This window comes from Bombus pascuorum, chromosome 9 (genome assembly GCF_905332965.1).
Source record: "Bombus pascuorum chromosome 9, iyBomPasc1.1, whole genome shotgun sequence".
Taxonomy (NCBI): Eukaryota; Metazoa; Arthropoda; class Insecta; order Hymenoptera; family Apidae; genus Bombus; species Bombus pascuorum.
In genome coordinates, this window is record NC_083496.1 from 6,711,802 (window position 1) to 6,739,178 (window position 27,377).

General features: G+C 36.3%; 1 protein-coding gene across 3 annotated transcripts in view; it reads right to left on the reverse strand.

The window, feature by feature from the left end:
- LOC132910725 (laminin subunit alpha lam-3) overlaps nucleotides 1-27,377 on the reverse strand; it is a 195,805-nt gene that overhangs the window by 10,882 nt on the left and 157,546 nt on the right. For all 3 annotated transcript variants that reach the window (XM_060966630.1, XM_060966629.1, XM_060966628.1), the window contains 8 exons: nucleotides 3,409-3,515; nucleotides 2,757-2,940; nucleotides 2,155-2,510; nucleotides 1,755-1,952; nucleotides 1,271-1,441; nucleotides 1,007-1,170; nucleotides 754-888; nucleotides 212-467 (listed from right to left, as the gene is read on the reverse strand). In XM_060966630.1, the coding sequence (XP_060822613.1) occupies nucleotides 212-467; nucleotides 754-888; nucleotides 1,007-1,170; nucleotides 1,271-1,441; nucleotides 1,755-1,952; nucleotides 2,155-2,510; nucleotides 2,757-2,940; nucleotides 3,409-3,515 (1,571 nt within the window). The remainder of the gene's footprint in view (nucleotides 1-211; nucleotides 468-753; nucleotides 889-1,006; nucleotides 1,171-1,270; nucleotides 1,442-1,754; nucleotides 1,953-2,154; nucleotides 2,511-2,756; nucleotides 2,941-3,408; nucleotides 3,516-27,377) is intronic.

Sequence of the window (27,377 nt, forward strand, 5' to 3'; positions counted from 1 at the left end):
TGTCTAAATCTGAAACAATGACTTTATTTTATACTTTAATATTTTTTATTACTCTAAATAACATGTCTATTGAAAATTTCATTTAATTATTTTAGTTCATAAAATATGGTATAAAATTGGTATAAAATATGACAATTTTTTCACATAAGAGACACAGCTGAACGATTCCTTCTTAAAGTGCAGTTGGTAGAATTTAAATCTACTATCTTACCAAGCAATGTCCTGTTTCTATATCGCAAATATCAGATCTTCCATTACACTGGCAAGGTATTGCTTCTCCAATAAGGTTGATAACAATGGTTGATGTGACGGTTGTGTTGTTGTACCATCGATAGTGTCCGATACTCGGATCTTGACAGGACGTGCTGTTATATTTCGGGGGGCATTTGCAAATCTCGACACCGGTTGCAAGTTGCGGTATATGCGTAGGCGTTAAAACTGCAGCGTCTATAGAAGCTTCGTGCAAGCTAAAATTTAATATAATGATACAATAATTGGACATTTTACATATTTGATGTACGTATATAAAGCAAAAATACAGCGAAAGAATTTCACAAATACTTAGTTTTGCAAGTTAAAAGGAATTACGTTACGAAGAAAGATTTTGTACTAAAGATCGTCGAATAAAGAGAATTTTTCGATATTCTAAGAATTTTCTCGATTTTAAATAAATCTTAAATAATTTATATAAGCGAAGGAAAAAGAAGAAAATAGGAAAAACAAGAAGTAACTTCGATAATAAAGTTTACATACGTTGTTCTTGTAAATTCGGCATTATCGGAGGCTTTTACCAGGATGTATTGCAAATTTTGCAAAGCAACCATAAGAACCTCTCTTGTGACTTTATAGTCTGGCCTATTTTGTAATTGCCATAAGGACTCGTGAAATCTAAAAAGAGGGTAGTTCGTATGATTTCGTTATCGAAACAAAATAAAAGCAGGCATTAATTTATTGTTAGAATATCAAATTAAAATTATGTTAATTACTAATTGGAATTGAATATTACCTGACTTCGTAATGATTGCTATCCGAAGGTACGGGTAAATAGTATTCTAAGACAATTTTACGGTTTCCTTGCAGTTGCACGATCGGATATTGAAAAGTTGATCTTAAAGGTATTCCACCTTCTGTTGAAGTTGTGAATCTTAAAAATCCTCCGTAGGATACAACCTTAAATTATGAATTACGTTAAGTCATCTTTCAGCGTCGTGTGGCCACTTGTTTATCGTGTAATGTAAAATTCAATAGTTTTCGAGACATTTGAAGTTACCTTATCACCAAGAAAAGATTCGGGTAGCATCCAATAGAGAGGATAATTATAATACAAATGCGATGGTATCGTTACATCACCTCCAGTGTCAGGGATCGTTGAAAGTCCATTGGTCATGTTTAAACCACCGTTAATAGGAGATAAAAACACTCGTGATCTAAATTTAGAAACCTGTATAAATGGAGAAATATCTTAATAATTATTTTTTAATTCTATTCATATTACAGTATTGGTAATATTTTAATAACAGCAATAATAATTTTTCTATTTGTAATTATATCTGAAAGAGAGACCGATGAAAAAGAAATTAATTTGAATTTGATAAATTTCTTTTCGAAATGATATGCATACGTGTGTCGAATATTTAGATTTAGACGTGCATAATATACAAATTTTATTCTTACAAGATTAAGTGACAAAGATTTAGCTGAATAAGAACTCATTTTTACGTAGAAATCATTTTGTGTAATACTACGATGCTTACTATTATATCATTGATAGTGTCATTGACATAAAGAGTTCGTGGTCGTGTCAATCTCCTCTGTCCCCAACTAAGGCCAGCTTGTTGACAGGAAGTCGTTCTTCCGAAACAAAAACATTCGGTGCAACCTTTCGGATTGTCCAGTGCTAAACCGAACGTACCTTCTTTACATTGACTACACTGCCTTCCGATCGCGTATTCCTAAATAGCAAACATACAATTTTTGTGTAACCTAAGAAACTGACCGAATATATTTCCATAAAGAACTATATGCTTTAATTATATCAAGAACTCAAAGATGAATTTTTAAAATTTTTGACAAATCATCTACAATATCTTGTAAGTCATAATTAAAATTTAGATATTTAAAAAATTCCATTTAAAGATGCGTTAAACTTGATACCTTGCAAGGACACTGCCCTTTATCATTGCAATCGCAAGTTTCATCATCACATTGCAAGGTACCCGCCACGTTGCAGCTGCAAGGTCGACACCTAGGATAACCATAGTAACCTTTCGCGCATTTCTCACACCTAAGGCCATCGTAGCCGATTCTACAAGGACATTGCCCTTGATGATCGCACTGAGGTTTCATGGAACCAAGGGTGCACGCACAGGGCCTGCAGCCAACTCCTGGGACCAAGTCCCAGGAACCTGATCTGCATCTGTCGCAATGTTCACCAAAGGTCAAGGTTGGACACACACAGCGACCTGTGTCAGGATCACAAACGTGACCTGGTCGCACACACGAATCGCAAACTGAAAATAAAAGATTTATGGAAACTATGTCAAAATGTGTGAAGGATATGATAGCATTTACATACTGATTAATTAAATCCAATTATATCAAATTTCGTATTATTTAGTAGCATTTCCATATGACTATAAAAATTTCATACTTTTCCTTCATTTTTATTTCTTCGTTTCCTCATTTTGTTTGTATATTGAAACGTATAAAATCATTTATATATATTAAAATATTTAGCATCGTATTATAAAATATACCTTGACATCCGTTTGATGAATATCCATAATATCCAGGTAGACAAACATCGCAACGTGTGCCACCTACTCCTGGTTTGCAGTAGCATTGTCCAATACTATCGTGACAGGAAGAATTATACGCTCCTATAGGATCGCAACCACAAGGAGCGCATCCTGCTCCCGTTGGCAAACCCCAGAAACCAATCTTAACAAGATGAGAAAATAGAAAAGACTGGTTGCAAATAATAAACTTGATCACGTTCAATCAGATTCTAGTAACGACTATATGTCATTCGAATGTGTTAATTGGTTAGTGAAATAATAGTTGCAACAATTCTATAATAATTCTGACGTATTAAATTTCAGAAAGCGATGTCACTAGAGTTTTGTACACATGTTTTTCGTATAATACTCAAAGTGATGTGTATTTTGTCTAATTTTTATAAAATTCATTTTGGATCACTTCTTTCTTAATCGCAAATAGAATTTAATGATCTTAAGTTTTGGAGACGAGTAGCGATTCAAACGATCCTTAACATATTCGTGGAATACAAAATCATTTTATTTATTTTTATCAATTTTTATCTATTGCGAGAAAATGGGAGTGAAAGCAATTTTAAGAGGTGGAACGAGACACATAAATTTCTACTTATGTTTATTGCGATCTACTCACCATACATTGATCGCATTGTCTGCCAGTCACATGGGGCTTGCATTGGCATTGTCCTGTTACAATGTCGCACGCAGTGGTTATCGAACCAATAGGATTACATCGACACCCTGAAAATAGTTAAGAAGATTCATACAATAGAAGATATTCATAGAATACTTAAATGTTTCGATGTACATATTCTACGATTTATGTTTACTATTAAATTTTATGAAAAATTTGAAATTAAAATGAACATTGATCTTGAACATAAGTTTCATTCGCGATAGTATCGAAGTAATGCAACGTTATTAAGCTGCTAACACGTTCGTTGTCGATTGAATTCTTAACATCTACAGAATATCATCTTATCGAAGCTTTACACACTGTACTTGTGGATTGTTATAAAACTTTCGTTTCAAAATTTCGTGATCTCTAATTCGTGTTATAAAAGTATACAGCAATTGGGATTCAAGATGCTCGCAGTAAATGTGTTAATTCAATATTAATAATAAATTTCATGTTCAATAACTTCTTTCTACTTTCTGCAATCTCTTTCTTTTCTTCTTTTTTATTCTTTCATTTGCTAAATTTAACAAAGAGTCACGAAAAAGTAATCTATAGTCCTTTCACTTAAACGAGTTCTCTTCAATGTTTAGATGAAAACTGTATGTCAAAGAATAAAATAGAATAATAACTCTTTCATTAACTCTGTTCCACATTGATAATTCACATTTCATTCTCAACCTGTGAGATCACGCCAAGAGAAATATGTCTTCCATTCATTTCACAGGTAACAATATACATACAGATCTATACATATCGTGATCAGCATCTATTCAGTCTGGATCCTAGTCATGCATGACTAGTGTTTGCTGATGCGCGATCGATCGCATTTCGCAATTAGCAATGCCACCACGACGAATGTTGTATTGTATTCAAACGATTTAAGCCCTGGTTGGCACTTTCACGGCTGCTGTCTCGTGACGAAAAAGAAGAAAGACCATTCAACGAGGAATTTTTGCGACGCAGCCATAAATCGTGAGCAGGTACTGCAGATTTAAATTCAATTTGGTCACCAGTGTCAGACGGTGAAATAATACTTGTAACTTGTAATCGGTCTAGTCAGAGGCGAGATATTTGATGGGATCACTGCAACAACGTTAAACAGATATTTGTTTCCATATTCTGTTCCTCTCTACTTTTTAATTTACTCTAGTTAATTTCTTCCTTTAATATTTCATATTGATTTTCACGATTTTGAACGTGTCTAATATCTGTCGCGTAAAGTATAAAGTACAAGAATATTAAAAATATGATTACCAGCACCTGTGGTAGTCAGAAAGGCTTACAGTACGTATGTGGCAAGTTTGATCTATCAACTCATCTATCAATGTTCGAAACACGATTCGCTAATGATTCTGAACTTCTCACATTTAACAGTAAAATTTTCTTTTATTCTTATACCAACAAATAGCCAATAACTACCTATTCACTTCTCTCCTAACGCAAAAGTAAAGAAGTATATTCAAGTTACATATTTCTATAATACATGATTTAGAAATCACTCGAGTAATAATTTCATTGGCGTGTCGCTTGCAACAGGCTTTCGCAACATTACCTATCGGTCAACGAAGAGATACACTTCCAGAGAAGTCTTAATCATCTTCTCGCAAAAAGAGGAAAGAAAAAAAGAAAGAAATAAAAAGGAAGGACTCGTAGCTAGGAATACCAGCAGACAAGTGACATATGATTAATTCAAGCAGCCATGACGCGACGTCCAGTTTAGCTTCGAACCGCGTAACCGTGGCTAAAGCATAAATAATGATCTCGTGTCTTTAATCCCACACGGTATTCAGCGTGGCATGGCGGTTGTAAATAAATAAATAACCGCACTCGTTACAAAGCTGAAGCATCAGCTGGATACTGATGGTAACGCCGCCTTAATTGTAACTGATATCGATCATCCTTTAAATTGATAACCCTATGTATGTTTTCTTTATTGCATCAACAGTTCAAGTGCGATTCTCTTTTGTTCGTTACGCTAACGAAGGCCATCGATGATCCACCGAGCAAGAGGATAAGGTCAATTGATTATTCGTGATTGATTTATCGAGGTATTCAATAAGCTTCGGGTGGAATTGTAATGTGATTATAGTAAGGGAAAAATAGGATGTACAAGGAAATAGAATCAGCAAGTGGAGGCTGTGGTTTTTGTAGGGAATTGCCGGTTGCGAGATAGAATCTTAGCCATTGCATACATTAGAATCGTCTGATGTGTAATCTCGAGGCAATACAGTGTTGGACTGATAAGTTCTATGGTAGCTATTTTGCAAAGCATCATTAATCACTGCGATCACTTCCTATTTCAGACTTTGAATTCATGTAAAGTCTGATTTATTCACTGGATAAGTAGTAGGTATTTAATTTCGACTCACTGAGCAATTTTACACAGATCGCTATAAAAATAATCAATGACAATTCTATATTTCAAACTCATTATTCTAAATTAATTTTCTGAAAAAGTTTCATTTTTCCAACTGTGCCACTCCTCTAGCAGATTGACGACAAGAAACGCAATCGTAATGATTTTCTTATTTAGTTATGCGAAAAATTAGATTATCGGCTCGCTTTATAACTAATTGATTCGAACGAACGAGATCCTATTGGACTATACAAACTCGTTCTATTTCCAACCAATCCCAGCACTTATCAAAATGTCAATGAGGCAAGACACGCACGTTCCTCGATAGCCTGTTCCCACGAGACACGTGTTTTTCCAGATTACACGAGTCTCTACACGAGATTTCGCTCGTTCTTCACGACGTACTCAAACATCGTTCTACGTAGTCGGAACGAGCGCTCAAAGGTCGCACGAAGATACGAGCCTCTGTAAAAGCGTAAATCTGCCGGATCTAGAGGTTTCCCCGTTCCCCTTTGACTGATTCGTCGAGGACGGGACGCTTTAAATTGCAGGTGAAACCTTCCTGAATACCATTAGCTCGTCTGCAATCGAGAAACCGCGATATACGCGGTTATATCTCACGATGACGACGAGCCTAGTTAAGACCATACCCATGTACGCTCCTTTGTACATCTTCGTTCATACTGCCTTGCGTTAGGATAATTGCTGATATCATACTAAACGTGATACAATAGGATCTCGATTATCCCAATTAATACATTTTCGAATAACAGAGCGATTAATATTCCTCGATCATTTTCTTCCTCATCTTCCGATCCCTTCCGCCTCGATCTTTTCGAATCGACAAATTCCAAACTTTGTTTCAACTGGTAGTTTCGCAGAATTGCTTTCCTATATTGATCGCTATTCACAGAAATAGCTAGATAGCAGTAACATCTCCGGTTTGGCAATTAATAGTTGCAGTTTGGAGACAAATTTTGAATAACGCCACTCAAAGGTAAGAAACTGTGCTGAGCTACGATACGTTTTCTCGTTGTAAATCAAGAGATATATACATTTTCGCTTTCTCCCTCATACTACTCGTCGTTATTAACATTTCTCTGAAAAGAGAGTCGTCAAAACGCAGAACCTCTACTACGAACGTTCTTTTGATATGAGACAAAACTCGATTTTCGAATTGCAACTAGTGCTCCATACTTTGCAAGTGTGACACGTTCGAGACTATCAAAGAGATGAGCCCTGCAGGAACAACCGAACCAGCTGTTCGAGTTCAGGTATTCGAGGCAGCGGGTAAGAGTATGGAATTTTATCGAGTTTGGCTAAAAGTGCACGATTTCTGCATCCCGTGTACAGGTCTGCTTCACGCGTATAAATAAATGCATGCGTGTATAATAAGGTGCGCCGTGCATCGAGCTATCAAAGCGACTGTTTGTGTATTCCGCGAATTTATCTTTGCCGACAGCTCATTATCCCACAACGATAAACAATCTCGAGAGAAGCAATTACGAAATTCGCGCAGATGCTGCGGACTTCCTTTTCGGCTGTTTACTCGTTGTCTACGTTGCCTACCTGATTGTCTTTCTTCTCCATCATTTTGCAATAGTTTCATCCATTTTCTACGTGTATTTTAATTTTAATACAATTTATATCGAAAGAGAGAAAGAGAGACATAATTTATCAGTATTGGAATTTAAAGGAAATAATTCAAAATGAAAAGAAAATTGCGAAGTTAGATCATTGCGAACAAATAAATTCGCAATTCTGTTTTCTGCATTCGTTTCTGTATCTCTCGAATGCAGGATGTATCGCAGTTAATTTATTGACTCTTTGATATGAATTTTTCAGCTCTGTTGAAGTAATTTTTCCGTGCAATGCGTAAATTTCTACTTCTGTTATCGATACTTCCTTTTCCGGTCACGTAATTCCTTAGTTACATGCGAATATATCTAGTTTACATGCGAATATCAAATAAGAGAAACAACCTTGTGGTTATCTAGTTAGTAAGCTGGATGCATGAAACATATCTATCAATAGAAAAAAAGGAGGACGTGCTGTTTTTTCAATGTCCTAAAAATAACGTCCGATAATATACGACTCATATATTTATTTCAAGCGTAGTAAATTACTTTAACAATAAACTATATCCCGTTATCGTAATACACATTTAAATAATGTCTTTTCTGAAAATAAAGTAACTTCAATCATAATATATAATTCAATTTTATATTAAGAATAGATTAAACTGTATTTTAGTATTTCGCATTAAAAAAATATGCCAACCTATGGTTATATTATATAATGACCTATAAAGATATGAAATTCAATGACAAAGTACAGATACGCGTACGTATTTTCCATATTCTCCGATAAAGAATATCCGTTTGTAGACGATATATTTTTCACATTCCACATTCCCAACCTAATAACTATGCCATATTCTCGCAAGACTCCTCTCAAGTAAATCAATAATAGAATCGCGAGGATTCAAAGACAGAAAAATCACGAAGTTATCGAGTCGCATTAAAATCAGATACAGTGGACGCACCGTACAATTTACATGCTCGAGAGTTCTTCTCGTTCTGCTTTCATCCTTCGTTCTACCCTTTCCCACTCGTGCTTTCCTCGCAGACACTTCTTTGCTTTTTATTGACCCCGCTTCTTCTTCCTCTGCCCACGTAGCCGCGTCGGTCCATATATAAGTGCCAAACGTTCGACGCGATACACCCGTTCGTGGTGCGCCTTTATTACCACGTGTACACCGTTGTACGAGCAGTTTGCACGTGTGCGATGCTCGTTTTTCATTCATCCTTGCACGGCACCAAATGGCAGAAACGCGCAGGTGGTCTCCCGTTGTTCCGCGCTGGTTCGCCAGGTTGCAGCAAATCCGCGTCGATGAATGATTTTACTTTACAACCGATAGATACTAACCGACTGCTCCAATCGATTTTCTTTTACGTAAAGCAGTAGAAAGATTGTTAATTATTTACAATTAGGTTCGCTAATTCTGTTGCACACACGGGTAAATTTTATTTGTAATTGAAACATGATATAGAGTAATTGCAGCTGCTTAATACGGGACGACGTCTATCGATAACAGTGTAAAATATTTCGTTAAAAGCAAAGACGAGCATATTCGTACAAATGTGAAGAGCTTCGCTTGGAAATTTGTCGTTGAATACAGACAATTGTTTGAAAGCTTTTCATTAGTTAACAATTATTACTTAAGTTAACAAATATTACTTTTCTATGATCTATCGTCAAACATATTTGCTTTTGAGTGTACAAAAGAAATTTATGAAGAAATAAATTAAATTTATTTTCTTCTTGTTTTAGTCATTATTTTTCTGTCGAAATGCCCGAGTATGTACCCAATATTGAACACGTTGAATGTACGTAGCGTGGAACGTGTCAATGATGCTGCTACTGACGACGACGATACAGAATTATATTTATTTCGTGGCGACAATTGCAAACGGGACAGTAACAGTGGAAAATAAAGTGCAATTCTTTTATGTGCACTGGTGTTTTAAATCTTGGTTAGGACGTAAAGAGGAAGTTTTGTAACCCCATAGAAGAGACAGTAAACTGCTGCTATAACTATTTGAAATAACCCATCTCGTATCGTTGTTTTCAATAGATACTATTATCTGGAAATGTACGCTCATGAATATAAATCACCCAATATATGTGCTATACGAAACACTTTGATATTTCCCTGATACTATTACACGTAGACTGCAGATTTTCATGTAAATTTATATTTTTGTTAAAATAACCTGGAAAAAGTGAAACCTAGGCAGAGGTTTGTTTCGTCTACTACGTAGTCTAACAGATACCGTATTTTGGATATTTTATGTATATACATATTTCAGTAAATTTTCCCTGTCGGCTATAAAACTGAGATTGATTTACACAGATAATTTTCCATTCACACTCTCATTCAACCTCAATACGCACTAGATTGAATATTTTATATATTTCTGCATATTGTACGAATTCTGCGCATCTTTGCATCTTGGAATTTTGTGCAAACGCATAGAAATCCGCAGTGTAGTTATGAGACTCGTCTATCGCGATAACACGGTTCAAATTTGAAAGAAATCAGAAAATGTATATGGGAATTACAAGATAAATTCAATAGATATTATATATATATTAAATATAAAATATAATATTCTACATTTTATACTTTTCACAAAAAAGAAAAAAAAGAAGGAAATTCCACAATGTTTAAACTAATTACGAACGTATAAAATTTCTAAGGATAGAATTGTCGATTTAATGCAATTGAGGATGTCGTATGTTGGAAGAATTATCTGACTCGCGAAACTCGGGACGTCGTAAAACAAAAATAGAGCAACATACCCTCCGTGGGTTTTAACGCTCAATGAAACTCTTTACCACCACTTGGATAACGTTCACGGCTAGATCACGTTATCGTGCCCCCGGAGAAAGCGAAGGTGTCGTTTTAATTAAATGCACGCCCGGTAGAACTGGGTGTTGTATTCCGCGCGGAAACGCTGTTCGACAGTCGTAACGCTGACAGCGGACAATAAGGCGCGTTGTAGAAGGCGTGTTAGTTGCATCTTGCCTATTGGTTCCCCTATAAAACGAACGTGGGTGGATACGGGCTGTTTGAAGAAAACGTTTGCAACCTTTTGGTTTCTCCCGTGTGCGATGTTAATGGAAGGAGGAAAGGTTGATCGTGCCATTTAATGACCAATCTTACTAATTCACACGTTTACCTTATTGACAGATTTATTTTCATTCGAGTTTGCTTTACTGGAGTGTCTAGCACTGCGTGTCAGCATTTAACGCCGCGCATAGAAAGGCATATATAAGATTTTACTTTCAGATCAATTTCGGAGTGTCTGCAGCATGTCAGCATTAAATACCGCGGATAGAAAGGCATAAATAACATTTTGTTCTGATTTTAATTAATTTTAATTCTCCTTCTTTCTTTTTTCGCGCTGGTGTAAAATGTTCTGTTCTAAACAAGGGTATAATGTTCTCAAGATCCTAATTGTCTGACAGCAAATTCGATCGACGATTTAAATTCTTTTCGTGAATCTTAGCGAACTTGAAAAAGTTCGTTCAATCGATAAACGAAACGAGAAAATTGAATGAAAATTAGAATGTTGAAATAAATTCTCAGTTGAAATAAATGTATATTGAAATAAATTTTGTTGCAAGATTCGTACAAGGAATTTAATTTCAAGAAAGCAAAATCTCGTTTGCCGGTGTTCGGGTCAAATGTTAATCGAAAGCAGCACGAACGAAGGAAAGTTAAAATTGATCGAAATATATGGTATAATTAAATAAGTGTCAGTTCGAGAGAATTAGCTGATTTGACTAACTAGATAGTTTCGCTATGAAATGACTCTCTGTTAGCTATTTCCTCTCGTTAAAAGCCGGTAATGTAACTTTCTTCTCGCGTTGCACGAGGACTACATAAACATAATCCTGTTTACGTAACGTGGGTGCACATTACACACACACACACACACATATAGGCAAATACTTTTTTATACAATAAGACTAATGCAATCAACCGTAAAGAAATTATGATTGGCAAGCAGATACGGAAAATTTGTATCGATTAAGATGAAACGATTAGAGTCATCATCAGTTATTGATCTCTATTACAAGGACAGCGTGTCTAGGTGGGCTGGATCGCGTTTCGATTAAGTTACGATCGATCGATGGATCGCCTCGTTGTCCCAAGCGCGACGTGTTACGAACTCGTTTTGCCGGAAGTAATTATGTTTTAATCAATTTTTCTCTAGTTCCATAATATCATTACCGAAGATTACGCGTATTCCATTAATTAAAAGGTAATACAAATTCCAGTCAAGAAAAAGCGAAGGGCTTTGTACCTTTACAGTATTTGACGATTATGACGCAGACAGCAGTTTTATTATCGTATGCTTTAAAAATCATTTTAATCGCGTTATATCACAATAACACGATTGCAAAATTATGGCAGTCCCATTTATTCGTAATTTCGTAAATACGTATATTGTTTGAATACAACGATGAATAACAAATATTTGGAAAATTATAAAGGAAGAACCCTGTGAAAAAGAACCCTTTAAACCCTGTGAAAAATAACATTACCGCGTTTCGATTTCTTGGTCATTTTATAGAGTAATATAATAAATCTTTTACTTGAATACAACGGTAGATAAGAAATATTTGAAAACTTTGGAAGGAAGTCTTTAAACCCTACATTCGCTGGGTTAAGAAATTAAAATTGAAGGTAAACTTTATCACGAACGAAAATCGCGCTTTCACGCTTGAAGCGTGGCTATAAATATCTATATTAAAATACAGAAAACGATATTTCAAAGATCGAGTAAAAGCGTGGTAACGATCATGGTAATTTTTTCGATCGACACACGGGCCCCTTCAATTTCTATACTTTTGTTTCCCCTTATTCTTGTATCTCGCCCGCCATACTGCAAGCGAGATAATAACTCGTAAAGGGTACATGAACGCAAGCGAGCGCAGCGTCGAGAAATTATACGCTCGTAATTCGAGTTCGCTGGAACCATGAGAGGAAACACCTCTCGAACTCGTTCGCATTCGAGATTGCTTTTGCCACGAAGCGGTGCTTTATTCGCCCAGAAAATGCAAAATTTTAACGATGGCTGCGATCTTTCTACAGCTGTGGCGAAAGTTACAGTTTAGAGTAGGTACGTTGTAGATCGAACGATTGAACTAATGGATATCGAGTTAAGTTTTTGAATTGAGTTTGGTACGATTGCAGCGTTTATTTCGAAAGTGCTGGAAGTACATTTCCTTTGATTTTGAAATATTTAGGTGTTTGAGTTTCCATCGAATGAAAAGTGGCGATGGTCCATTTCGTTTATCCACGTGTCTCTATGTGCTTAAGTAAATGTAAATTCATATTTTTATACAAATAGTTCTTTTGAGAATTAACTGAATTAATATCGTTTTTTATAGCCACGAATGGACTTAAACTTGCAAAGATAGTAAATTATATAAATTTATCAAATTCTAATTATTGAAAATTTATGTTCCATGTATTTGTTTCGAAATGTCTGTACTTGAAAATAAATAGAATAGAATTAAATGAAATTTAAATTAAAATTCTTATAATATTATTCTGTTAGACTGCAATAAACCTGTTGTACCATTATCGTAATTTTAATGTTGCGAGAGAAGAAAGCAAGATAGCAACAACAGGTACTTTCTTCGATCTTAGGTTTGCACTTCGATACGACTCGATATGAATGTAAAAGTATTATTAATTTAATAATACTTTAAGTGTAACAATAATTACATTTAATTATAACAATTAAATTTAATCGCAGTAATACTAATTTAACAAATGTAATAATAATTTACCAGAACATTACTAAAACGTATATAAAAGACTTGTTCACATCCGTATATGCTATATTATATCAGATGCAAGGGTTAGGATTACATTCGCTATCATTTGTTTCTAATTACTAGTGTCTCCACCGTTTGGACAGGATACAGATTACAGGAAATGGACTTACGTCGCTTTCAAAATAAAATATTATGCAGTTTCATCGATTAAAGAAAACTGATTAAAACAGACGAATGTTTCCAGATTGAAATTATAAATTGTTTATAAATAAAACGTTCACATCAAAATAGTACATTTCTCATCTTCTTAATTTTTTTAAAAAACGCACTACTTTTCAAATAAACGATCCGATCAATACGCGATTATCGTTACATCTTTTTATTGCATTAAATTAGTGAATCACAATGTAGATGCGACGTTTGAATGTTGTTAAGAAATATTTATAAAAATATTAGTTTTTACTGTACGTATTAAGTTTTAATTCTTACGTTGTAACTTTTAACAGAAGAAGTTGCAAACAGTGTATCAATGTTTCCATCTTCGATACTGTTTTAACAACTTGTAAATTAACTAAATGTAAATATATTAATTGTTGTTTACAATTTTAGAACAATACATTTTAGAGCACGTAAAAGGTAGGAACGATTTCGATCAAGAAATTCCTCGGCTCGACGTTTAGTCTTCGAGCACCGCGTGCATATCCGCGCGATCGTTTTGAATTTCAAATGGGACAAACGCTGACTCACCGTTTCGCCGTGTAAATCGTCTGTCGTCGACGGCAAATTGACACGCGATTAATCAACGACCTCGTCGTGTTCGTTTCATGGCCAGAAAGCAGAACGATATTTTTAAGCATTAATGAGCTCCTCGCGCGTCGCTTTCTATGTAGAATCTAATGCTGGCCGACATTGCTGGCGTCGATTCTTCCTTCCACCATCTTCTCTTTCCGCTCTGAGAAACCTAACGAGCCTACTAGTCGTCTATGAATTACGCTTTTCCTATGACTTCTATCTTAAAAATAGTTGATCAAGGTAAACGTTATTTCCTACTAAGCGAACATATTTGTGTACAACGTTTCTCAGCATTTTTAATCTGCCTTTCTCCTTCTGGATTATTGTCCTATCAATATACAATTTTAGAGATTATTCTATAATTTTCGTATTTGGTGGGAGAGAATTACCGATAAACCTTGGGGAATCATTTTTTACAGAGCTTGGAAACGATTCTCAATAGTCGTTGCAAAATATCTTCTTACTTTTAATTCTTGTTTCGTCAATTTATGATTTCTCGAGAGTTACTCGCACATGTGTAGAAAAATCTTAATGACTTCTTTATAGATCTTGAACACGACATATTGAATAATCTTGGCAAGGTAAGCTGATAAAAAAAAGCGTTTAAAAATAAAGGGCGAACCTGCTGCAAGTTAAATTTTGTAGTCGCTTTTACAGAATGTTTATTGCCGTCGTTTAATGTTAATTAAGATCACGTCGGTGGATTGAAAATAATTTAATCAGACGTACACAGCATCCTGAATCATACGATCGGACAAATCAATCTTCCTTTTAAAAGCCAGGATCATTAAATGAAATGTACAAACCAACTCGTGTCTAATAACACTCGCGTTCACGCCAGTGCTAGTTTCACTTCGATAATTTCACGCATCATTTTTCAAGCATGTCATTAACGACATTAAAACGATCAGATGCATCAGTCGAATCAACATACTCTTTCAAACGATCAAGTAGATTAATGTTCCTCTCGAGAAGCAGCGTTGTTGCGTGAATTGTCTTCTCAAAAAGCATCGATGGATTATTAATTATACCGACACGACGTGCCGAGCTTTGATAATTTCTGTGTCAGCGATTAGCAATCTATGTGTGTTTAGAAAGTTGTACGCGTTAATAGGCATATTATAATAAGCGCAACGTAGCCGCGGTTCTTACCACTCTTCGTTTACGTCGATTTTTCTATCTCAAGAATGCGATAGGAAAACAACATCTATACTAAATTTGTTCATCTGTTTTCGAAGTTCTTTTTTTTTTTACAATAAAACGAACCAAGATCTATGCCTAGGCGATGATAAAAGACAAAGGAAATTTAAAAAGAGGACCTCCACGAAGATTGAATGTCAACGTTTTACGACCTCCCTAAAAGCTGTCGCGAACAAACGCCCCTTTGCCACCGGAGCCTCAAAATCCATTTGCTTCGTCCTTAAAACATCCTCGAACTTCTCTGAACTCAACTGTAAAAAAACACAATGCAAAAGCTCACCCCACGAAAGCGTGTCTACGCCAACGAAACACGTTTGCCACCAACGCAACCACACCGTACATCATCCTACGGCATTCTTTTCTATATCCAGCCGATATAAGCCAACACATAAATCGTTTTACACCGGTTACAATGTGAAACGACGTTCGAAAATCCGCGATCTCCCACATGGCATAGGCCAACCGTTCGATACGAGACCGGTCCAGCACCCCATCGCGGTGCACCTTGCGGTCCCGTGGCTTCTTTCCTTCCAATTCCTGGTAATTCGATACCTGGAAACGATTTCGCGTGTCATATTACGCGTTTACACGACTGGTCATTCCGTAGTCGCTTGTCAGCCGACGCGTAGGTACCTACGCTTGTGCAAAGCTACGTTAGTGTGGGGGTGTTGCGCATGTAGCTGACAGCAGAGCGTAATAATTGCGACCACCTGTCGAGCGTATGATCTACCTTGCGTACGTTCTTTTCTGTGGTCCGCCTCCTTTTACTATCACGTGGCAGCTCACTTAAGAGCAGAGAGTAGAGACGAGTTTTTGATGCAGGCCGAAATTTCGCCGGCGGATACTATGGCCGGGTTCACAGCATTGCAAATACGTGTATCGCGATACGCACCATTGTGAACATCACCGTTTATTTTAAGGTATTTCTGCGAGAAAATGAATTTCACTTGGTTAAAGTTTGAGGAAGCTTAGCGGTATCAAAGTCGAGATATCGAGCCTGTGTATGAAAGCGTAGCCAAGATAACATTTCCATTTATCGCGGCGAAAATTGTCTTAGGAATTTTTCAAAAAGACTAATATACGACGCGAGACTGTATTGAAAATGTTGGATAAAAGAATGTGGAGGCTTGGCGGTATCAAAGTCAAGATATCGAGCCTCAAAGTTTCCATATTTAACACGTAATCTGTGTATGAAAGCGTGGCCAAGGTAACGTTCCCATTTATTGCGGCGAAAATCTTCTTTGGAATTTTTCAGAAATTAACATACGATGTGAAACGGTGTGGGATATCTTATATTGAAAAATAGTGAGATCTAGCGATATCGAAGTCGGAATGTCGAGCCTCAAACTTTCCATATTTAACACATAATTTCTGTGTCAATCCGTCGCCAAGATAACATCTCCATCTATTACAGACAAAATTTTCTTAGAAATGAAAAAAGAAAATTTAATATATGATGTAAAACTGTTTTGGAAATTTTATATTGGAAAATGGACAGGTATAGCGGTATTGTTATTAAGGTGAACAAGTAAAAAGTATGTAATTCGATCACTGTCATACGCGTTCAAGTAAGAGGTGGGGCTAGCGCGTTCAGTTTTTCTAAAAAGTTTCTTTCGCTCCCGCATGTGCTGACATGTAATTTGTCACACACATTTTTGCGACCGATTGGATACGAAGGAAATATTTAATGTTTCGTTTGTCGCCTTCGTAGGAAAAGTATCGTCGCCAAGATACACGAAATGAGTATCGCGATACTACGTCTCACGAGAATTGTCTCGCGAACGCTTCTATTGATGTACATGCGTATTCCGTAGGCGTTCAGTACGCGTATCTCCGTGTAAAACCGGTCTAACTTTTCAGTTATGAAAGACAAAGGTAATTACTAACATACAGAATATAGAGGATAACGGTGACCATGTTTTTTGAAATAGAATAATTTGAAGCGAGGATTTATACATGAAACTAATTCGCTTTTAGTATGTCAGGGCAATTACGATTTCTAGAATAATTTTATTTATGGATTTAACGTTTTATTAAAGGAAATAAAAATATAGGATTGTAAAAGATATACGTATTTGAAAGTAGAAAGTTGTATCATCCGTTTATTGGCTGTTTTATAGCACTAGAATAATTTATGATAATGAGGATGATAAAGAATATGGAAGTAGTTAATTTTTAGCAAATTGCAATGATCAAGGATTTCAGAATATCTTTTTCATTGAAAAAGGTGAAAGCGATAGGTGACATCTTAAAATAAAATCGTATCGTTCGATCAGTTTAGCGTTATTATGTTATAATTGTTTTTTAAGATGTTTTTTAAGGTTCAATTATCAATTTTTTTGCTTCTTGCAAAAAATTTAAGCGAACGTAAATATAAAGATTAAGACACAATCTTTGGAAGATTCATGTTGCGAATTAATGGTGTCGGTATTGCCTGAAGAAAAAATATATAAAGACAGCTATTATACTCGATACAATTCGTCCTTTGGTTCTTAGTTTGTGTCGTAGGTAGAGGCAAAGCGATCTACTTTGAAAGTGGTTTGCCATTGCGCACTTTTATCCTGCCTTCGATCTTAATTAATTTCAGTTGCCTATTAGTCGACTTGAGAAGTGACCTCGCATGTGTTACGTCAATATACCCGGTAATGGAACACGATGAATCAGCTAGTTGATGATTTTACGAATAAAAAGACCACTGGTTCCGTTTTACTGGTAGAAAATATAAAGAACGATTATAATGAAACGTACATTTATCAAATCACTCTTAAGTCATCCATAGAGATCACGTTTAAGTATTGTCCGACAATCAGTGAGTTAATTTTAAACAGATTACACGATCCAAGATGTAAAGAACGAATATGCGACCTAATCCGTTTGTTTCTTTTTATTATCGAAGGATATTGCTTGTGTTTTTATCAATTTCAATTTATTAATTATTTAATCGAAGGCAGACAACCTAGTTGCAAGAAACCAAAGAGATAAGAAGCAAGGATGGAGATTAAAGTTGGAAAGAAAAATGTTGTTGATTATCGCCGTAGTAGCATAACTGTAATGTTTGTAGTAGCAAGTTACGTGCGATACCGAGAAGTTCATAAAAATTGTAATCCAAGTGCTATCTTAAGGCCACAAGACTGGAATGCATCGAACCCTCTTGTAACACGGAACTCCGGAAACACGGTTTCGATGTACGCAACAAGGTGGAAAAATTGCGACAGTCCTCCTCTACAACACGATATTCTTGCAATAAGATTTCCATATGGCAAGACTCAATGGACTTGTATAATCCTCGTATAGAACAAGTTTCTCTTAACACGATTTCGATACAACACGGAACGAATTAATCGTGTTATAGGCTGATCGACTGACAAATCTATCTATCTATCTTAATTACTTCATCAAAGAAGTGTAAGGAAAAAAAAGGAATACCCATTTCTTTCTGTTTTTATCTCTCATATTATTTTTATCCTTTACGTTCTATCAAAATATTACGATGAAAACCTTCCATTTAATCTTAATCGTACACCCAATGATGCGAAGCGAAGGAATATCAATCATCATTCAAATTAAATTGATTGTTTCATGAAATGATAATTGATAGTGTTACTTGACCCAATTGCGCGATTCGATGAGGTAGACCTTTCTCATTGACCCCATAACTAACACGTGTCGTGCGAATTATTTGCCATCTTCTTGATTATGGTATCCGCTTTGAACGATATTCTAGATTAATATTGAAGTAGAATGGCGCCACGCCAGTGTGAAAAATTGTATGCCTTTTCACGATAAGCCACGCGTTATGTCAGCATAAATTGAATACGTTTGTAGGTATACATGCGAGCAGAGATATCCGGATAAGGAAATAGTTTCTTTGTGGATCGAGCAAATAAAATTCTTTTTGGAGAATTAAATGAAATAATCTTGTTGAGACAAATTTTTCTACGCGTTATTTTATTTGTCTCTCGAATTTTTCCCTCTTCCTCCGATCTTTCATTAAACAATTTATTTTTCTATCCTATGTAATTTCTACAATTATAATTTTTTATCAAAAGAAAAAGTTCTATTTACGTTTTTCCAAATGCGCTTCCAGCAGTACAAAGATTATTTATTTTAATATTTTCAATTGCATGTTAGATTATATTAAGTTCTTTCAGAGATGTTTCTAATATTATGTTCCCTATGTCCTTTGACAACTATACCGAAGAATTCCTTTTTTCCAATGAAAGAAGCAAATACAGAATATTTTCATGTTTCTCTCATACGTAGATAGATAACCAGAAAATCTCATCGATGTTCCAAATTTTCTTATATTTAGCGAAGCGATGGATTTCTAAGACTTGAATCATCGCGAAATGTCTATATCCTCGTGGTCCATCCGTTATCGTTCGAATAACGACGGCATTAAATTGTTAAATCGATCGATAACGGCCAGTTCAATTGAGATAACCGCGAATAGTTTACGACCCCGGTAATAGATAACTTAATTTCTCCTTCTCCTTACACTATCAGTTTTGCGGGACATTGTAATTTAAATTGTTACGCGTTGCACCGCCTCTATCTATATAACCTAAGTGCCTCGTTAAACTGACGTTCTCTATTGAACGGACGTTTTACACGGATCGATCGTTATACGCTTTTCCTAATGCTAGCAACACTTAACACCTGCTATGGTTATTTGTGTCTATGCTTCAGGATGGTCGTATAAATGCAGATTTTCCAACTATGTACGTAGATAACAAATTGCTACGTTCGGCCGGACGTGGCTTTTTCTTTATGGTTTAACATATAATATAAATGCTAATTTTCCAAAACAAGCAAATTTTATTATTGAGCTTAGCGTATAATTACAGATTCTCTGTTCATCAGCCGATGTAAGCGAGCCAAATTTCATTTTTATGTATTATGTAAATGAATAGAGGTAACAGTTTATAAGTAAGCTCTAAACGATCGGTGCAAGCGTAGTTACTTATAATACTGGACGTTTCGTCTTTTTCCCTTTGTTGCACCATGGAAAATATTTTAAGTACGCTTTTATGTACTGTAAGATAAATGAATTTTACGAGGCTCTGTGTCTGAACTGTGTTTGGACGGTAAATTGCTCTCGTTAATTCCTCTCCGATAAAGCGGTATGCTAAAGCAGGTGGTGGGTAGTTAATGTTTTAATTTTAATTCGATGTTGTAATGATCTTGAATTTCAGTCAGAATTTTGAAATACGTCATTATCCTTACGTTTAACTATCGCGTAATTAGTATGTGTTTTAATGCTAAGGATTCATTGGGACGCATTTATGCAACGAAAAGGTGCACCAGTGTCTTCTGTACTTCGTAATTTGTGAAATAAAGAAGTCGAGGTTGCTTTAATAAACTGTATGGTGTAATGACTACCTGACTGCTTGAAATGTGTTTCAAATAATTTCTGATGTACAATTGCTGTTTCGTTATTAACAATACCTATAAATGTTATTACGTGTTATGAATTTCTTGGTACTAGGTACTTCTCGATGTAATTACATGCAACATACTTTTCTTCTTCATTTGAATAAATTTGTTAGAAGAAGAGATCATATTTCATATCGCGATTACACGTGACAATTTGAATTTTCCTTCAATTAATATCCACAGCTACGTATTCGTCAAATTAAAAGCATCGAAAACGATCGAACAAGAAAGAAGCAGAAAGGGATCACCTCAGAGCGCAGTGTTTCGAATTTCGTGCGGACGAACATTCCACGAATAATCCTAAAACAAACGCGGGGAAACGAAAAAAGAAAAAGTAAAGAGAAATGCAGTGCGGTTATCTTTATCAAACATCCAACTCGAGCAGCATCTTGAACACTTCAAGCCACCAAACACCGCACGAGGCGTATCCACGGTTTACCTACGTGATTTCTCAATTACTTGAACCAATACCAGCGTTCTCTCTGTCGAAAGCGTTTTAACCTAACAAGCTTCTCTTCGTCATTATCCATTTATCTTATTCGATCTTTTAATTCACTGTCAAAAGTATCCAACAACAAGATGAGAACGAGGATAGCGAAGTTCTTCCCAAAGGGAACTTCCACACGCCCGACGATCTATTCCTTTTTATCTTTTCCATTCATTTATTATTCCTTTGTCTCTCTCTTTTTGCTGTTTCAAAGGCTCGATCAGCTAATAAGCTTTCGAGGGGCATTTGTACCGGAGATAGCCTGTATCGGCGCGGTCCCCCGTAGCATAACGCATTATGCATGCATGTAATGCGTGCGTGCATCGCGAGGCCGGGCCGCCTGTAATTTCGGATTATGGGAACCGGACGGCGAATCGCGGTTAACCACGAGGAACGAAGAGGAGGAAGAGAAAAAAAAAAAGAACACGGGCCACCGCAGCAATCTCGGAAGAAGGAAACGCGAGACGATTTTGATTAAAAATTGCCGAGAAACGAAAATTTGATAGCGTGAGATTAGCGCGCGTTTCGGCGCATCGCGACTCGAGCAACCGCGATTTTTCGAGAAACGGCGAGAAGCGCGTGTAGAGGATTGGTTACCGTTTGATAATTAACTTTTATTTTCGCGTGTTTGTACGAGTATGAAACTGGCAGTAAAGTATGTTCGATTTGATAAAGATATTAAATTAATTATACCAGGTTTCATGTAACTTAAGTTAATGCACGTGAAATTGTAGTTACGCGTAACTCCTTTATTTAATCGCTGTAATTTTCATATGATTCTATACGCTTCCCGTAACGATTTAGTAATTCTGTTACTCCTGGCTCGTATAGAGGATCGACGAACTGGATGAAGGTTCAAGGTGCGTTTCGTGGAATAACGAGACGAAAGATAGACGCACGACTCACTGTTTAATTGCTCATACTTAATTACGCTCGCCGATCGTGGGTTTCCGATGCGGAATATCGCGATCTTCGTCACTATGGAATACACGCGTGGAATTATTTATGCGACGCGTATCCGGCTGATTCGCTTTTATCTCTTGTTTCGTTGCTCCGATAGAGAGAACATCGAAAAGCTGGAAATCGATGGCAGTTGGGCGTTTGCGAGTAATGGCGAGAGATTGGGGGCGTGTGGCGGACACGATGGAATGTAGGAAATATCGCGTGATAAACTTTGTACGAACGAGCGTGGAATATCGAAGAAGGTAAGTAAGTATATAATAAGTAAGATGATCGGTGCTGTTTTCTGAAAATATAACATTTGCGCAGGATATGCTAATTTTCAATATCATATTTTTGTTTTTTAATATCTGTGATCGTGGCTATTCCAATACCATGTATTCTTCCTAACTCTGTCGCACTTATTCCATTTTCAAGTTTCTAAATTACGTTGTATTTTACTCTGACAGCTAGAACGCTATAAGTTTCATACTGAATTCCTATAACCAGAATTCACTCGATGGAATAAAGGTAAGGATACACTGTATATGTAACGCTTTCAAACATAGAACGTATAGAAAGAAAAAGGAAATTGTATAGTAAATAGCTTTGAATAATTGAGATAATTAATTAAAGTATAGCTTGATCAATCCCGCTGCATCCTTTTAATCATTTACGATCCAATTATATTTTTTCCAACGTTAAAAGATATCTTCGTCTATCAAAATATGAAAAATACGGGATAAAGTCATTGATGCACGTGATTTCTCGTTTCAGTCTTATATTCATCTCTTTAAATCACTTTTCGTTTGTTAGAACGAGGGTTAAATTGAAATATACGAATTCAAGGATTGTAGCATAGCTGTAATCGCAAAAATAATATATCTTACGATACTTGGACACCTTGTATGCATACACCATACCATATACCATATAACACAAAGTATAAACTGCCAGTACTCTCACGTATGCAGATAATAACCGGCCGTGGTATCCGGTGGTGCATCTACGTTTTGTTTGCCTCGCACGCAGCTGGATTAGAGGCGCATAGTGCTGGCTGGCATTACACCTGTTATTGAATAATAACACGTGTAGTCAGATCTGATGCGAGAGTCCGCGTGGACGTGTTCGAGGCCGTGATGGTTACGTACACGAGCAGAATGGTAGGAAACACGAAATCTATGGGCGCTCGTGAAAAGAAGAAGACGGATATCGGATAGTCAAATGTAGACTTATGTCGATTCGCCGCTTGTTTGCCGTGAAACGGCGCTGTGCTTTTTCCTGATCTTTGCTCTTTCCGGGATACGAATCACCTGAAAATGCTGCAAACCATTGCAGCTCCAACGATCTGTCTTGAACGTGAAGTTCAATTGATCATGTGAAAAGGGCAGCGTGCTGAAGTTGCTGTCCGCAGTTTGGTGAAAATTGAAAGAAGATGGCAGCCTCGAATTTTTAACGCGTTGGTAGGAAAGAAAACTATCGAGACAACAGCATTTTAGATCGATTTTGCGTTCTGTAAAATAATTGTTAACAACATTTAGTCATTTGTAGTGGCATTCTACAACACAAGTTTCCAAACGGTTCCTGTTCTGTAACTATGTTGCACGATGGTAGCGGAGTGGTTAGCGTAGTTGGTTTACGAACTGTGCAAGACCCCAGGTTCGAATTCTAGCACTCATAGTTTTTTCATTCTTTCACATTTTTTTAGAAGAGAAGAAGAGAGCAGTTCAGATGACTGGAAAAAATCATCCCCCAACCCAAGCGAAGATAAAAATTTTATACACCGGCAGTACTTATCACGATCTATTCACCTCAAAGTTTTTTTCTATTGTTGTTTATTATTTAATTATGTAGCAACAGATGAAATCCTTTGGTACCAAGGAACGAGGCACAATATTTACGAATTACGTATGGCAAGAGAAGAATTCGAAGAATTATAGAAAAAATTATTGAGTGCACCGCAAGGATAGTACGCGACCTGAAGGCAAGATATAATGTGAATTTTAATATATATTTAATATATAATGTGAATATATTATGGCGTATACCTATCAGATATATTTGACGATGTTTGAATATGTTTTATGCCAACTTTCCAATAACTCCAATAACCAAAATAAATAAATGAAATAACAATAACAATAAATATTTCAGGAGTTGCGTAGAGTGTAGTTAATATTTTCAAACATTTTCGTAAACTTCACGAAACCTCCTTTATCTCATGACAAAAAATTATAAAATTAACAAATCAGACGCTAATGACTCGAGTCGAAGAATACAACTCCGATGGAGAACTCAGCCATAAATCAATAGCAAACGAACGGTACACTTTTCAATAGATAACTGATGGAACTTTTCTGATGGTTAAGTACCAGGCTTTCGAAACGACAGAAACAAAAGTAGATTTTCAAAGAGCTTGGATTCCTAGGAACTTTCACTTTGACTTTCTATCTCTCTTCTCTGCTTTGCATCGTGACCATTGTGCCTCGGGTGATCATTTTACCTGGGACCTAGGAAAATTAAATAAGCCGATAATATACGAGGGAGTGAGAGGATAGGAAAACAGGCATCCGGTCAGCATTACAGTATATGGAATTTCAGTAACATAGTTAGTGGCGAAATTTACAGGGCGATCTTGGCCACAGATTACGAAATAACACGCGTGCCTCCATTCATTCTCTCGCGGAAGGAAAAAGAGCGGGATGCATCGCGGCGTCGGGACGAGAGGACGAAAGAGGAAAAGAGAAACACGAAGGAAGGAAAACACGGACTCCCTGGTTTAATCGAAGCTGATTTACATAATTATAAATGCCAGTGCTGTAAGTACGATTCCGAGAGTACCTGGCGCCGTTCAGAATAAAGATTGCGTATAACGTAAGAAATGGAGTTGATGGTAAATTATTGAGGAAGATGATATTGTATCCTTTTTCTACCTCTTTTCTTTCAGTCAAGGATGGATGATGTTATTCAGGGCCAGATCACTGAGATTAAATGGTAAAATAAGTTCCCCGTGTTAGGGGTTGCAATGTGTCATGAATAATACGCCCTAGCGAGAATTTTGAGTTTACGATGGATATTACACGTACAGTTAAAGCGTTTGAAAGTAAAGGTGACGTTGTTTAGCAATTCAAAGTACTTTCTACGATGTCGTCGTTTAGACGATCTAAGGAAGTGTAAATTGCACGTTGCGTGGAATTACGAGACGTGTAAGGGAAACCAAAGAAGCGGATACTTCTATTAAAAATAAATCGAAAAAGTAAAACGAAACCTTTTCACTGTATTGCAATCAGTATGAATCATGCAATGTCGATTTGAATCGATTCAATGAGAGAAAAATTCGTTGGATGCTACTTTTTCAATTCAAATATTTTTCGTTTAACGCGTAATACATAAAGCCTCGCGTTAAAAACGAAGCGGTTAATATATTAAATATTTACTATATATTTTATCCATTATTCATCACGTCCACTTTGATCGTGAATTATCTTTATCGCAAAGAAGTTTCATTGTTTTCAATGGGTAAACCGAAGAAAAATTTATACGTTAAGGAACCAGTTGCGTTGTCGAACAACAACAAAATATAATTCACGAGCTAGTTACCAAAGAGAAGGAGCACCGAAACTTTTGCCAAGGTGGAAGGAAATTCGATTTCTCGTGTTTGGCTGGACACGACTGTCGGAGATACCACGAGACACGTTATACATATATGTATCTACAAGCTGCAAGAACAGTTCAAAGCGGCCGCAGGTTGCGTTGCACTGCCTCAGGCGTTGCAACGGATTGCATTGTATGTTGCGAGCGAAGGAAACAAGCGGCAGCCTTCGAGGAGCCTGCGAGTAAACTTCCTCGTCTTCTTTTCCTGATTCCACGCTTTCGTGCATCTACGATCTACAGTCAGTCACGAAAGTCTACACACACCCGTTAAACACGATATACTACGGTAAAAACATTGGCTGCACGAATTTTTTGTCTTTATCCTGAATTAGGAGACTCTGTCTGAACCTTGAAACAACTTTTCCTTCTCTTATTTTTCTCCGATTACTTTCGTACACGTCGTGCAACTGTTTTCTACCAAAGTAACTTTCCTTCTGTTTATTCGTGATAGTTTCTGTTTAATTGTTGTCGTCGTCGTTGTTTTGACACTTTCTACGTTGCAACCATTCTTGCATAAATAGCACACCCAAGCTATTTTCGTTGCGTCTGTCGATCGATTCGTCGACAGAATACGCCTGATGCCTCGTTAGAGAAGAGAAATACAATTGGATTTGTTTAGACTGCTGAAGGGATTGATTGAGAGTGTTTAAGACTGCAGAAGAGGGATCCGCTAGCTTTCGAGAGGTTTGACGAAGTGATTGATGAACTAAGGCTTGTATTTCGATGAATGAAACGACTTAAAAACTTCTGCGTTTTGATAGTCAGCACCGAGTCAAATTTCTAATTAGAATAATTAAAAATCCTGGCTAATTGAATCTATTAAATTGGAATATATGCACGTACAACGTCGATGGAAAATTGCTACAACAAATGCATCGAGCAACAAAGTAAAGCAAATTCGTTTTATTCTATTCGATCAAATTTTATTTAAATTAAAAGTGAAATCTCATTCAGTGAGCTATAATTCGTTTCTGCAAGATCTACGAATGTATAATTTCCAACTAAGTATCGAACATCCTAACAATTTTCATCAATAACGAGTTTCATTCTTAAGTAATAATTATATTACTTGCGTTATTTATTTGCAAATGTCCTTCTCTGTCGTTAGAGGAATCTCGTGTTGTATGGAAGTGGCAAACAAGGCAGTTACAACCTCGTTACATAAGCTTCGGAGACGTTATTTCACGGATAAAACGAATAACAGCTGTCAACGCGTTGAAATGATACACGCACGAGCGAGATCGATTCGATTGAATTGCTAATGCGCCGAGTATCTTTGATTCGATATTCCAGTGAAAGCATGATAAATGGCATTTTATCCTGGTTAATCATGCACCAGCGGTAACATCTAATCATCTACCACGCGAAAATCGGGAGGAAACAGCTGTTATTACCAATTATACGATTGTTAATTCAGCACTCTGTAATGAAAAAGTATCATACACATAAGTGAAATATATATCTTTCTCCGTGTCTTGCATCCTATATACGACTATAGGCTTAATGGTTTTTAAAAAATTATTTTAATTATACGTATTACATTAAAAAAGAGTTCGTTGTTCCATCATATTAGGAAGGTATCAGGTAAATATTTAAGAACAAGGAATTTGATAACTAATTGTCTGGAATACAATTTATACTTGACATACCTTGAAATTCTCATCTTATCTCTGACCATTTTACAAGTAGAATTTGATATAA